Source organism: Xiphophorus maculatus, chromosome 19 (assembly GCF_002775205.1).
Source record: "Xiphophorus maculatus strain JP 163 A chromosome 19, X_maculatus-5.0-male, whole genome shotgun sequence".
NCBI lineage: Eukaryota > Metazoa > Chordata > Actinopteri > Cyprinodontiformes > Poeciliidae > Xiphophorus > Xiphophorus maculatus.
The window spans coordinates 27,164,376-27,179,692 of NC_036461.1; the positions used below are offsets into that span (position 1 = coordinate 27,164,376).

At 39.6% G+C, this 15,317-nt stretch overlaps 1 protein-coding gene across 3 annotated transcripts in view; it reads right to left on the minus strand.

Annotated features, from left to right (window-relative positions):
• The window catches only part of LOC102219109, a 314,558-nt gene that overhangs the window by 207,021 nt on the left and 92,220 nt on the right, over positions 1 to 15,317 (minus strand). For all 3 annotated transcript variants that reach the window (XM_023352126.1, XM_023352127.1, XM_023352128.1), the window contains 7 exons: positions 13,021 to 13,185; positions 9,767 to 9,907; positions 9,561 to 9,662; positions 9,242 to 9,421; positions 9,005 to 9,163; positions 5,500 to 8,925; positions 4,648 to 4,782 (listed from right to left, as the gene is read on the minus strand). In XM_023352126.1, the coding sequence (XP_023207894.1) occupies positions 4,648 to 4,782; positions 5,500 to 8,925; positions 9,005 to 9,163; positions 9,242 to 9,421; positions 9,561 to 9,662; positions 9,767 to 9,907; positions 13,021 to 13,185 (4,308 nt within the window). The remainder of the gene's footprint in view (positions 1 to 4,647; positions 4,783 to 5,499; positions 8,926 to 9,004; positions 9,164 to 9,241; positions 9,422 to 9,560; positions 9,663 to 9,766; positions 9,908 to 13,020; positions 13,186 to 15,317) is intronic.

Genomic DNA, 15,317 nt, shown 5'->3' on the forward strand with positions numbered 1-15,317 from the left:
CCTACTAAAGTATTTAAAGTATTGGGAGTTCTTCCTGACATCCTTATTGGCTCTCTTTACTGCCATACAAATAGTTCCTCCGAGAGGTGAAAAGGGGGTTTTATGGTGGGCTTAGGAATTTGTTTTATGGTCTGACAATAGAGATTGCTCAGACTGGTGTAGTGGTTTTCAAATTTAAATTGTGAAATCTAAAAGTACAAAAGGATTTAATTTTTCTTTTTTCCTAAGGAACATAGAGATTGGCTGTTTAAATTTTAGGGTATTGTTTCACATTATAGATATAGGAAGTTGTAGAGAGTCTTTTCTCATCACATAAGACAGGATTTTGCTGCAGTTTGGTTTCCTAGATTTAGTGAAACGTTATCTTTAAATTTGTTTTCATTAGTCTGACTTTTTATTTAGCTATTTGTGTCAGTTCTTTGTCTATTTGTTAAATATAACAAATTACTTTCTTTCTTTTGAGTCACCAGTTTCCTCTTGACCCGTTCGAAAGGGGGAGGGGGAAATTTGGTCTTTAGTTTAATTTCTTTCATTTGTAGATTTAGTGATATACTGACCAGTATTTGTTAGGGTTTTGTGTGTTTAATTGCCCCTTAGTGTGTGTTAATGGTCTGATCAGCCATTATCTAAGTTCCCCTCATGTCTTGTTAGGTCAGTTTGTGCTTACGTCGTTCTGTTACTACCTGTGTTGTTTTTTGTTATGTTGATTTCAGTAGGGGCCCAATTTATTATTTTTGGATTTTCTTTGTTAACTGTGTTTGAATTTTTTCTTCAACGTCTCTCTGGTTCGTTTATGCAAAACCTTCGCAGAGTCTTAATTGGTACACATGTTTTGTCAAACACTGCTGAAAATGTTTGAGAAGTTTTCTACAACGAATTATTTAATAATCATGAGAGTAAAATTGAATACTGGGTTTTAAAACTGTAATGTGAAATGTTTTTTGAAAATAGCAATCTTGAAGGTCTGAAGCATGCTAACATAAATTGTTCTGTTTGTTTTGAAATGTTTGCCTGTTAGGACGGGGGCAGCATTGAATATGGGTGCATTTTTCTCAGCTAAAATAATAACCCTGTTTCATCAACATCGTTATTTCACATACTAGAAATAGTGATACATTAGTCAGTAATGTATCAAAGGGGGAGAAGATGTATGGGTTCATTTTTTTATAATACTTAAACAAATTTTTGAGGAACATGTCTGATCTGTGCTACACATAAAAGTGAAAGGAAAGATATTGTCTGGTGAAATATGTGCTTATTTTAAATGGATTTGAGTTGTTCTCCATTAAAAGATTTTCTGACAATGGGCTAACATATTTGAGAAATTAGATAAATTTATAGTGATAATGAAGCATATTTTGGTTAATTAACTTGGGAAAATAATTATAGAAATTACAAATATTATTGTGTCAGCCATTTTCAGAGCATTAATTTAATGGAGCATGAATGTTTTACGAAATGTTTTGAAGAATCTGTCATTGATTGAAGTTATCGCTAATCAGTTAAAGTACACAGGCGGGATTATAATGATTTTTCTAAACTTGATTTTGATTTTTGATTTACATCCATTTAAAACGATTTTGAATAAAACTTTAAATTCGACGACAAGTAAAAGCCGAGGTAAAAATTGGTATATTTTGAAAATGTTTGGTTTTGTTAAGGCATACCTTTACATTATAATTTCTCCAGCTCTAACTCTTTTGAATTTTGTTTAAGGAACGCATGTAAAATGATTTAGACAAATAACCAGTAAGATCTAGTTTGTTCTATAAAAGTAATTTGACCTGGACTGTTTAATTCACATTGTTATTCATTTTGGTGGTAACTGTAAGCTTTACAACTACATTTTTAAGTTTTTGTGTTTGTTTTGTTTCGTTTGTTTACTCCTATTTTTACAAGATTGGTTTAAGAAAAGATCTGCATTTGTTTAATATTCTGGCAAAACGTTACTTTGGAAACATGTCTTTTGAAACGGGTGATTACAAGGTTTTGCTGTTTTCCATCGGGTAGGAACAATAGTTTAACATAATAGAAACGTAAATTGAAGGGATCACATCCACCATTTGATGAACAGAACTGGACAAAGTAGGAGATAAGGCCTCACGGGATGAGTTGCTCGTGGTTTTTGCACACGCAGACTGCCCTGGAGTTTTGAGCTCCAGGTGAGACTCTGGACTCTGTCACACAAGCTGTTGTCATGCGAGGCGGGGGTGGGGCTGCTTGGAGGAGCGGCTTCACACTTATTTCGAAGATAGCAGCCACAGAGCCACGAGCGTTGGAGGATTCACTTGAACACACAGTGAATTGAAGATGTTTGTGTTAAATACACAAATGAATGATGCTTTTGAAAAATCTGATCTCTGTTTTGTCGTTTCAGTTTGGTTTCCTGGTGCCCTGTGGATGTGGTCTCATTCAAACTCTGCGTTCTTTGATAAAAAGGATTAAAATAATTTCCCCGGATGGAAAATAACAAGACAAATTTATTTTTAGGTGAAACCATCGTTTGATTATGCTGACAGTAATGCAGATGATATTAAAGAATGTTGTCAGTGTGTTTCTGATGCTAATGACACTCATGTTGTAACAAAATGTCTGTTTTAATAACCTGTGACAGGTCGTTTCCTAGGATCTAATTTCCTCACGAGGAGATTTCACTTTCTTTTTGAAACTCACGGTTATATTGGCATAATAATCCAATTTTCAGTGAGCAACGGACGCTAAGGTGGAAACTTGAGGTTTCCAACCGAGAAGATCAGGCTGCATGAGGATCATCATAAACTTTTATTGCGTTTTTTCGTTCGTTGTGAACTCTGGAAAGGACTGTCGTTTTGTTTTTTGCGCGCCTTTTTTGAACAATTCCTGACGAAGACTTCATTTTTTTTTTGAGAGACTGTCGATGGACATTTAAAAAAAAAAAAAAAAAAAAGAACAGAAAAGACGTGCAGCAGATTGTAATTTTGTGTGTTTCTTGGTTCGACGTTTGTAATTTTGTGATGAATGTTGTCTTTGAAGTTGCAGAGCATTTCTTACTAGTTTTTATATGTATGTCCCTGTTTTATTTTTTATTGTATACTTTGGATTTTTGGTTTGTCTTGTGTTTTGGTTGTATTGTGATAATTTTGTTTTATGATTTTACATTTTTAAGGATAAGTCTTTCTACACCTTGGGTTTTGTTTCAAAGGGGGATTGTATGTAATTAGGGTACGTCACTCTTTTGTCTTTTTATTTTTCGGTTTTTTCGTTTTTTCATACATAGTTTTGGTTCGGTATTAGAAGGCTTACTCAATTTTTATTGAGATCTTTGGTGAAGATCTCAAAAGGGGGATTGTAAAGAAAAATGATTATTTAATGCTAAAAATACACTTAATCTTACGACATGTGTAAAGGGATAGCCAACACTTTATTTGGAACAGTTTTCTGTGGAGCATGGGGGAAGTAGGGCCTTTTTTCCTCCCCCGCTGACAGACACAAAGCTATAAAATTTACACTCTGATAGGAGTTACAGACTCTTTGGCGCCTCTCCCTCGTACCTGGCGCGGCCCAAGACGAAGTCGTCCGCCCTTTCACTTAGATAAAAACCAGACATCGGGGCTGTGATGAGGGGAGTTTCTAAGTTTCTAATTGGTCAAAGAACGGAACGCCTTGACTGCATATATTAAATAGGGAAACACCTCTTTCATTAAAAAGTACAAGTCAGCAAGCCAACGGAGAGTTTTTTCCATCTTTTTACTCCACGTTGGGCGCCTTTGTCTGTCTTATGTATTTTGTGTTTGTCTGTCTTCCCCTTGTGTGTTTTTATTTTCATGAGAAAATGCATATCTCTGTATCTCTGCAACTTTGTTGTCGATTGTTTTGTATGAGATTAAAACTCCGTGATCTGTGACGTCAACACGTTTTGTTGTTGTTTCGTTTTAGCAGCACGCGGTTGCAGGACGCTCACGGAGAACCCCGCTCGACCCGGTTAACAGGAGGAAAAGGAGAGCCATGCTTTTCCAAAATTTAAGCTAACATAATAACTTTTCTCCTTAACAACGTATATAGTGCTTTTCCAATCATTTTGAATACTCAAAGCACTTTACACTAAAGTCACATTCACCCATTCACACACACATTTATACATCGATACGCAAATCGGTAGGCAATGTGGGGTGAAATGCCTTGCCAAGGGGCACAATGACATGTGGCAGGAGGAAGCTGGAATCGAACTTACAACCTTCTGATCACAAGATGACAAGATACCCACAGAGCCACAGTCGCCCCAAATAAAATAAATATAACTTTTACTATTTTGGTGTCTAGGTGTTATAAAAAGATAAAATCACAACACTGTTACACTTTGAGTTAATTTGGGCTAAAAAGGTTGGCAAAAGACATTTTTAAACAACTGAATCATACAAAAAAATAAAATAAAATAACAGAAACAGAAATGTTTCTGGTTTTTAACACTCTGGGAGTCAACCAAAGTCATTTGGACACCACAAGCTTTTGGTCTGTGCAAGGTCCGACTGTGTCCTATATGCGTTTTTTAGGGGGTTTTTTGGAACTGATGTCTCCTCAGTGTGACGGTCTCCTCCTAAGCATCAGACTAAGACTGTGGAAAGGTTAAAATCACAATGAAGATTTTGAGCAATTCTTGTTATATCCTACCTCCCACTGTGACTGGACAGACTGAGTAAAGAATTCCATCTCTTTGAGTTGAGACTGAGTACAGAAAGCCTCCATGCCCTTGGCTGCTCTCAGGAATTCCACAAGTAACTCTGGGTCAAGAGTCTGCAGAGCCTCCTGAGGAGAAATGTAGGAAAGTCTCATAAGTGAAAGCAAGCAGATGCCTCGTTATGCTGATTAAAGAGGTATACCAATAAATGTGGTATAACCATACTTTGACAAGCCTTGGTTGAAAAAAAATCCCTCTTTTTAACAAATCAGGACATACCTTTTACCAGGTTGTGCACTTTTTTAAACCTCTCTTCAAGTGTAAAAGAAATTTACAGAGTTTCTACATAGCCATAGTTATTAAACAAATATGGAGCAGTTGCTTATGATAAACTAAGCAGATCATCATTGCTTTGATCAGATTTTTACTTAGGCTATTAGGGCTACAGGATATCAGAAAGTCATGCAATGCTATTGCTGAATATTGCGATGACTATATCAATTGAATTCACAATTTCTTCAGTTTTCTTTTTCTTATTTGTGCTTCCAGCTCTCTCTAAGACTTTCAGCATCTTGGACACTGTAATCTGTCTCAGGTGGTTGACATGTGCTGCTGTGAGATTTCATCCAACTAATATGATATCTCATTTATATGCAGATCTCAACTGGAATATATTAGCCAATAAGTATAGCATTCGTAGCTGACTTTGCAGCATTAATATTGCCCACACTGAAAAGATCAAAATACTTTTTTAATACAGGGAGATAAAGCAGCATATTCTCACTAAAATAATCTATGTTTTTATGTTAACTATATGTTGTATTATGCAAATAAAATCAATTCACCTCTTTTACTGATGCTTGCTCAACTGTCAGACGCTTGTCTTTGAAGACAGAGATTGCTTCCATGATGTGAGCTTGCAGGCAATGCTTGGCCTCCTCGAAGTGATTACTGGCCAGAGCCTGGGCCTTCACATAGGCCTCTGTGTAGGCCTGGGAAGGCGCTTGATCTAGAGAGGATGGTTTAGTGAAGAGATCCAGAGATCCCACATGAATCTGAGAAGTGAGTGCTGACACTGGTTGACTTGTCTGAGGGGGTAATTGAACCCTGAGCTGTGTTGAAGTTTGGCACTTGGTCAACTTTGGTGAATGAGCACTCTGTTGGGTTTGTAGTGGAGATTGGACTTTAAGTTTGGGTATTAGCAATGATTGCACCTTAAGCTCAGTCACTGATTGAACACTGTGTTGAATCTGTGACTGAGCTGTTGGTTGTGATGATGTTCTTGTCACCACATTGGACTGCTGTGTACATTCTACATCAGGTTTTTGTGGAGACAGAACCACAGACCTTTTATGCACCTGATGTTCATCTATAGGTTCTATGGAAGACACAACACCAGGCGCAGATGGTGAGCAAACCTTGGCCTGGGCCTGTGGTGTCTGCTCCTTCTTGCTTTGCAAAGTTTCTACATTGAGTATCGTTGTTGCTGTAGCAATTAGTGGTATGGGGTCACTTATGGGTTTTGTCTTTAATTGGGATAATGATTGTCCCTTTGGCTGAGCTGACAATTCAAACAGAGTTGCCGGATGCAACTCTGCCTGGCCCAGAGGTTTGGGCTGGGGAGGTGTAACACCTTTGATTTCAATCATTGGGTACGGCAGGACTTGGAAGTGTGTGGATTGGGGAGGGAGCTCCCGAAAGAGAGGATGAGGCGGAGGCTGATTATTCTTAGCAGGAGGTTTACTTTGTAGCTGTGTCTGGGTCTGTGTTTGGGACTGGCCTTGAAGATTACATATTTGGTACTGTGTAGAGAACTGTGACTGAGAGTGGTCTGGTGGTGATGGTGGTAGAGGTATTTGAGTTTGAATCTGAGGTTGAGAGTGATGTTGCCTTTGGAGAAGGTGCTGAGCTGGTAAATATGTCTGAGATGGAGGTTGGTGATAAGTTTGGGGATGTAGTTGCGGCTGAAACCAGGTCTGTTGCTGAATCAGGCCTTGTTCTTTCTGTGCTATATTATAAGCTCTCTTCTGGGGACTCTGTTGGACATTACTCTGGGAACTTATTTGGGGGTGGGTTTGAGTCCAGGCTTGAGTATTTCTCTGGGGACTAATTTGAGGCTGAGTACTGGATAGATCCACCACATACGCATGGGAGCCAATCTGAGTTGTTTGCTGTGGCCACTGTGGCAAAATATGAGCTGCTGAATATTCCCGAGAATGTGAACCTTGAGCAATTTGCTGGTAATACATTTGTGAAACTGGATGCTTTTGTTGAGGGATAGCTTGATTTTGTAGTTCTTGGTTTGCTGCCCACTGCTGAGCTGAAAACCGAGGCTGAGGATGAATCTCAGGGCAAAGGAAAGGTTGAGTTGTAGCTGGAAAATGTTGAACAGACATTTGGGTTGAGGGTCTAACTTGTGGCCATGCTTGCAGTTGGCATGGAGAATAAAGACCTTGGTGAAAGGCTGGTGACTGGCTGAGAGTTGTGGGATCTGAAGCTGAAAGATCTTGATAACTGACTACATGTTGGCCCTCATGACAAATTGGTGGCTGAGGTTGATGTGGACCAGCCATTGACTGAATAATATTCTGAGCCTGGTCAATGGAAAAAGTATTAGTTTGAACATTTGCTCTTTGCTGAGGATGGGTTTGAGCCTGGGTAATTGACTGGGAAACGGCTTGAGAATAAGCTACAGGTTGAGGTGGTGCAGGAACTTGATCTCCCAAATTTGCTGGGATCTGAGGTTGGCACACTGAATGAGCAAAAAGCTGTGATTGTTTGTTCAACTGGGGTTGAGGGAGAGACTGAGTCATACTTTGCTGACCTTGGGTTTCAGGCCTGTCAGTTGTTGGTGGCTTAGGAGAAGGGGGTCTAACAGGAGCCCAAGATTGTGGATGACTACGAAGCTGAATGTGGGATGGCACAGGAAGCTGGATAAAACCTGATGGAGGTGCCTGATTAGGGGACGTGGGTCTGATTGTAGGCTCTGCAGGGACATGCAAGGGAAGTTGAGGTTCACAAAGGACACTTGTTTGAAAGTGACTGTGGGATTGTGGAAGTATTTGTTTCTGTGACTGACTGATTCTGGTTTGGGACATGGTTGTTGGTGGTTTTGGACCATCTGCACAAGAGTAAACCAAACTTCTGGACTGGATTTGAACCTGTGGTACTGACTGAAGATTAATCTGTACATTTGGTTCTGACTGATTTATGACATGTGATTTTGTATAAGACTGGATCTGACATTTATTGTTGGTGCCCGAATCAGGTTCTATCTGTCTAATAGGTGGGTGTGGTTGTTTTTTATAGTCTTGAGACTGTTTCTTTTGTTGCTGCCATTCCCTTGCAGGCTGGTATTTTTCTTTTTGTTGTTGTGTTTGCTTAGTCACCTTCACTTGGAATTCAAGGGGTGTCTTACCAGTTAATGTATGTTGCGAAACATACATTAATGGAGCAGAACCTTTTGTTTCTCTTTTTAACTGTGATTTGATCTGTCTCATCTGAAAAGGATCATGTCTAGAATCCTTTTGAGAAGCAGCTGGACTTTTCTTTTCTGGACAGGCTGCTTTCTGAAGCCATGGACGGTTCTTGATGGCCTGAGCCTTTCTGCTCTGAAGTTCTTGTGAACTCAGAGACTTTTTCTTTGGAGCTGGTTGCTGATATAAAATCTCCTCAGCTGCCTGTTTAAAAAGTGTTTCTTCTTTTACAATTGGGAGTGTGTGTTGTTTCACTTGAAACTGGCAAATTGTTTCAAGACCATCTTGTTCCTCTTGCTTATCCTGACATGGTCGTGGTTGTTCTAGATTCAACCCTTGCTCTTTGTTCTCTTCTAGTTTTTGCTCTGGTTTGTATTTAAATGGCTGCTGTTTTTCTTGCTCATTTTTTTTGCTAAGGTCCTGTTGTGGTTGCTGCTGAGGTATCTGACTAGTATCTTGAATTGTCTGGTGTTTTTGTGCATTGGCATCTTGGCAAGTCTGAGTTTGGCTCTCTATCTGTATTACAACTTGTGCATAGGTATTTGGCAGTGATGGAGACATTATCTTTTCTTCTCTGTATTCTTGTACAACTATCTTTGGCACAGAGGCTTCTTCACTGTGATTTGAAATGCCATTTGTCTCTGACTGATGAGTTGGCATCCTTGTCTCTGACTGCCTCAAGTGCTGAGACATTATTTTAGCCTGAATTAAATTTTCTGATGGAGGACTGGCTTCTGGGGGGCTTCTGCTTTTGTCCCTTCTTGCACCGAGACTACTGAGCAAACCAATAGCTTCCTGGAATTGAACACATACATTAGGAAAACATCTGTTTGTAGCCTGTAAATCAATGTACATTTGTGGAAAAACAACTGGCCTGGGACTGGGCAACAGCATTTTGAACTCGTTTCTGCATTGCAGAGGCATAAAGGTACTGGATAGGCGTAGTTTTCTGCATAGTCATAACTATGACCTGCAGGTCTTGCTCCTCTGTGACCACCTGGCCCTCCAGCTGTAGACCTCGGGAAATGGCGACCTGCAAATCAAATGTTGCATAATAAGCATACTTTTTTTCTCAAAAAAGAATATATTTTTGTTCCATGGGGCATTATACCCTAGCTCTTGGGTCCTGGCCCTGTAGTTTTTGTTGTTTATCTCTGGCCCTCAGCACCTCATACAGCTCCCTGGCCTCCATTTCCCAGAGTAGAAGTTCAGCTAGTCTTGTGTCCAACCCATACACACTATGCTGGAGCTCTGCACAAACTTGTTCAGCTTCAAATAAGGTTTGCATTACCTGATGCAAAAATAATAAAGGGCAGTGATATCTTAAAATATTTGTGCTTGGCATATGTAATATTTATGAAAGAAAACTGCAAAAATAAACATAGTTAGAAAAATATCAAAAAGACAAATGCAAGTATACTCATTCTTACTTCAGGTATAGCATGTCTAAGTTTCTGAAGCTGATCCAGTGGACATTCTGCAGATGGCTTTAGAGCCCCAAGATTTACTTCTTTTATCTTCCTTAGCATGAGCTAATGGTGGGGAAATACATTTTAGCTGAGGACATATTTGAAAATGAAAAGAAAGCAAATGAACATTATCTGCAATGCATGAGTGATGTCTCTGTTGGTGTGACCTGTAAGTGATTCCTGTGCACTCTCAAAGGACCTGCCATTGCTTCTAGAGGCTCTTTAAGAATCAGAGTAGCCTCTTTTATCAAATATTGGAGATCCTGAGAGTTGGTTGGCAAATCTGCAAGGGGCGATGTTGTGTTCTCCTGAGGAAAGAGAGTTTGTGTGAGATACGGACAGATGGACAAACAGAAACTTTCCTGCAGGTGGGTATAGTTAAATCCATGTTAATCCTGGAAATAAAACTGTTCAAGGCTGCAGAAGACTTAAAACATGCCTTCTTGTTTGGGAAGATCCAGATAATTTTTTCCCTGTAAAATTGCCAGTGCAGGTCTTGGTGTAACATAGAACATTGTCCATCCTGCAGCTGCAGAGAGGCATTGTCAGGCCAGCTTGTGATGGTTCTCATCGTGATACGTTCAGATTTTCTCAAGGAGGTATATGCAGGAATCAAAAACAGTGACAGGTGGTTAGACTGCATCAGGTGTGACTGTCCTGCTTAAGCCAGTTTGATGTTAGAGTAGACCTGTAGAGTAGACTCCAGCTTCTTCCTGTGCTTCTCCTTGCTGTCTCTAATCTTGAGTTTCAGCTGCTTCTGTATACTCCTCAGCTCCCTGACTTGCGCCCTAAAGGCTCTTTTTTCCTCGATTAGTAGTTCCTGTAGTTCATGGGTGACCCAGGATTTTATTATTTGGGAAGCATTTCACTGTTCTAGTAGGGATGACGCTGTCTACACAGAAGTTTATTTATTTGGTCAAATACTCAGTCATGGCACCGATGTAATCTCCATCTCACTGGCAAATAGCACTCCAATCAGTTGCTTCAAAACAACCTTGTAGGGCCTCTTCTGCTTCCTGTGACCACTTCCTAACAGTCACCTTCCTATAGATAGTCTCTTCACAAGGAGTTTGTGTCCAGAGCAGAGAAAAACAAGATTATGATTATATTTCCACAGAGGAGGTCTTGGTTTGGAAACATATGCATCCTTGATATTAGCATATAGCAAATCTAAAGCCTTCTTTTCTCGGGTGGAGCAGCTGATAAAGTGGTGAAATGTTTGCAGTGTAGAAGAAAGTGAGGCATGATTAAAATCACCAGATATTGCCACAAATGCATTAGGATGTTTTGTCTGTATCTTATCAACTATGGAACTGATGTCATCACATGCATTATGGGCAAGAGCTGAGGGTGGAATGTAAACAGCTACCAAAATAACACTGGTGAACTCTTTTTGTAAATACTGACAGAAGCAACAACATGAGCAGGCAAGGTGGGTTGAGTGTCTTGCCCAGGGATGCAAACAATGAGGGCAATCCACTGATTGCAGGGCAAACTCATACTGCCGATGCCCCTGCCACCCTCAAAATCTATCCAAGTACACAGTATGCAAAACAAGAAACAGTTATCCAAAAAATCCTGCCTTTCATTCCAAAAAGGCAGGAATGAAGTTTTGAAAAAGAAAGGATCTCAAAGAAAGTACAATGTACACCTGTTGCTGCCACCCTGAGTGCCACAATTCAGCAGTCATTTGTAAGTTAAAATCAAACATGTGAATCTAGAACATTACAAATCACATTTTGTTTTGTCAAGAAAACTGGCATGGGGTTGTGAGATCTTTCCAGGTACACGCAGAAAAGGTGCATGAAGGCCCGAGAGAAATAAAGCAACCTTGTGATTTGATTAAAATAGTGATTAAGTTGAATATGAATGAATACAATTGATAATATGGGTATAAGTAATCACTAAATAACTTTCTGAAATGTACTTCTGAATAATAATTATGTTTACTGATTATTGTAACAATTACAACAATGAAATGATTATGTTTAATGATTATAATAAGTAAGGAATGTGATTAATTCTTAAATGAATATCAAAGCTATGATGATTTGAAAAGTGATTCAAATGTGTTAATACAAGTTGAATGTGTTTAATGATTCATAATAGACAAAAATATGAGAGTTATAGAAAAGAGAGAAAGTTATAATGTTAGAATCAGCAGGATGAGTAAGGCCCTGCTGATATGTCGCAAGTTGGGGAAAGAAGGGACTTTCCAGTTACTCAGCAAACAGGGTGGGGGCCGACGGGGTTTTCCACCAGAGTCAGCAGTTGGTCAGGAAGTCACGTAGATCAGACTGCCCGCACACACATATGGTGGAGAAAAGTATAAAAGAGCGATGAAAAGAGGAAGCATTGGTTCTTAGTCCGCGGCGCTGAAGAAGAGTCGACACGTAGAAGCAGATTAAGCAAAAGGACCGCACCCAAGAGCCACGGGAGAAGTCCAGACTTCGCGCCGCCAAGAAGGGACAAGACACCGATTGCCCCATCCCTGGCTCTTGATTCGACAGTCGGCCCTGCCTCTACCCAACGATCTCAAAAGTTCTGCGACAGACTTGGGGGAAAGACAAAGGTCCCGGAGGGATAAAGAGCTGGGTTTTCAAAGGATTTGGACCCGTTCTGCTTTGCATCTATTCTAAGGAGGATTTTTCCATACAAGGACAAAGACTCTGACCAAGGCTTCTGGAAGTTCCTGTTGCTAAAGATCCATTAACAACTGGGTGTGAGTTGAATCTGCTCCCTAAAAATCTATCTCAGATCTTGCGACATAAGTTAGGGAAAAGAGACAGGATAGTATGGTTATACATGTGGACTTTATTATACTGCTCTTGAATTAGATACAATTGATTACTGAATTGTATGTCACATAACCCTGCTTAAGCTTGCTTAATAAATTTACAATATAAAATTCTAATGAGGTTGGTGGACATTGGAATTAATTGAGTCATTTAATTATTTTTCAGTTCTTTTAATAAAGGTAAAACTAATGTACATGATTCTAGTAAATAGGAGGCTTCATAATTTCCTTTAGTGAGTGCAAATAATGACCCTGGGACTTATATCTAAGTCACTAAAATTATCTAGTCGGTTCCAAGAGCGAGTTATATTTTAGAAGGCGAGCTACCGTTAACAGAAGTGGTTATTGGGATTATGCAGCTGCGAGGGCTACTCAGCTGATTGTTTCTTAACTGCAAAGGGTCGTAACTTCTGGATCGGAGGTAGTTAGAACTAGACGAATCGCTTTCGCCACCAGTTTAAACAGATTATCTCTCATAGATCACTTTTAGGGTAATACCCAGGTCTCAGAGATTTTCTGGACCTGTTAGACAGAGAACTGGTCAGTAGTCAGCCCAGGAGAAGTTGTGAAGACTGGGTGGGGCTGGCTATTGCGTAATAACAAACAGTTTCTTGGATGACTTACCAAAGTGTTTTCTTTGACACACTCTGCCCAGTGCTTGTTGAGTTTCCATAGCTCTTCTGCCAGACCCCTACTGGTCTGAGGGTCTGTTGACTCCATCAGGAAATTAGCCACCTCATTTAAATGGGCGTGCCTAGAGCCCCACTCACTCATCGACTCAGATGTTACCTGTAGAAAACCATGCAGCAGCAGAGATTAGAAATAATCTACCAGTGGAAAGGAAAGTGTCCTACTGGTCATGTTAAAGTTGTATGTCCAGCTGCTGATCGATTATAAGCAACTGTAAACTCTGTTCTTATGTGATCTAACAGATTTGTTTTCCAGGTAACAGAATTTTTTGTTTTAATACTACTTTGGTCTAAAAAGGCTTATAAAACTGTATTTATATAAATGCAATTTTAGAAAAAACCTCAAGTTTGTTTGAGATAATTATTTACATAGTGTTAGATTGTTTGAAGTAAGGAATGTGTAAAACATGTACAATTTCCAGACTACTGAGTGCACCTGAAAATAAGCCACACCAATTAACTTTGAGGAAAGAAAAAACTTACACTTGTGAGCTTTTAGAAAATATTTTATTATAATTATTGTAATTATTATAAGGATGTAGTGATAATGATATGACCCAAACAAAACCTTAAAGTAGGGCCAGTTTCACTCGATGGCTAAACTGTTAAAACTGTAGCCAATTTTAAATACGTTGGGTTATTCCAGGACAGTCAGCTCATATTTGTTGAAAACACTGACAAAATTTTAAAGAATTGCTCACACAGACTCTACTTTTTAAGAAGACTTGGTGGCTTCTAGCAAACTAGAGCTTGTGTACAAGATAACTGTTGAGTGTTCTAACGTTTCATTTTCTGGCTGGTATGGTCACATGAGCTGTAGGCTAAAAGACAAATTTTAAGAATTGTTTTAATGGCAATGTAAAATAGTAGTTAAGCCACAAAAATCTTATCTCAACTGTTTGCTGAAAGGACACTGACAATGGCAAAGAATATTTTAGCAGATGGCATCCATTCCTTATTTTTCGGCAGTTTGAACCTCTGAGCTCATGAAGCCATTATTGTGTCCCTCTTAGTTCCGTTTTTGTCGCTTGTTTAACTTTTAGGAATTGTAGCAGCTGCAGTACGCCGCAATAAAGCTGATAAACAGGTGAAGAACAAAACTAGACAAAACCACTTCTATTCTGCCTTTTCTCGCTGTGTCGGCATTACACGTGGACCTGTTGCCATGGCAACCGACGGACAACAGCTCAACGTGCAGTTAGAGCAGAGATTACCGATCAGGAGAATCAACACAAAAAGTACAGAAAAACGCCAAAACAGAACATTCAGTTTGTTACATTATGTTGCCAGGCTTGATGTCTATATTGTCATTATTAATACATTTTCGCCTGAACACAGCGGTGGTTGATTAGCTGATTTAAACACCTGCTCTACTGATGACCTGGTGTGCAGGTTGTCCTCTTTTAGTGCTAATGAAACCAAAACACCAAACCGAGCAGCACATCTTAAAGTTATCAGTCAATAGCAGGCTAGCTACAGTTAGGCTACCATAACTAACTCACTGCTCACGTTTTCAATATTTTCTCTAAATTAAAACTTTTTCCTCACCTGTTAAATGTGAAACCCTTGAACCTTATTATCCATGGCTGTCATAGGGTTGAATTAACCGCTAAACATTGCGTCCTATTGTCAGATTCTTTGCATGATTGTGGTATTTTCCTGACCACCGATATTCCTGACTCAATGGAAAGCAATGAACATCTTTTAGTACAAAAAACACAGTGGACCACCAATGGACCGCCTCGGCGCCCCGACCACGGGGCTTAGCAAGTTTTCTGGGGGAAACCCTGTACTTATCTATACGGGGTGTTTTATTTTGACAGTAGACTACTGTTAATGTAAATACTAGAGGTGTGCCGATTGATCGGCCACGATCATAATCGGCCAATTTCCGTGAAAAAGTGTATGATCGGTGATCTCCTATCACTGTCTCTTGTTGCCGATCACCAAAACCGATCACATTTATCTCACTTTGCAGCCTGCCTGTGCAGCTTATCTCATCTTTCCTTCACATTGCGAAAGCGTGCAGCAAGAAATCCTGTCGTGTGAAACTGTAAAGCTCTGAGAGTGAATGGGGACATTTGCGTGTTGCGGTGGAAAATTACCTTGGGGGTGAAGCACGTCCAAATGCATCAACACAATGAATCTAATGTGGCACTTAAAAACAAACACTTGACAGAGTTTGGCTACATCGAGGTTCAATGCAGGAAAAAAGGACATCCGGAGTGGCCA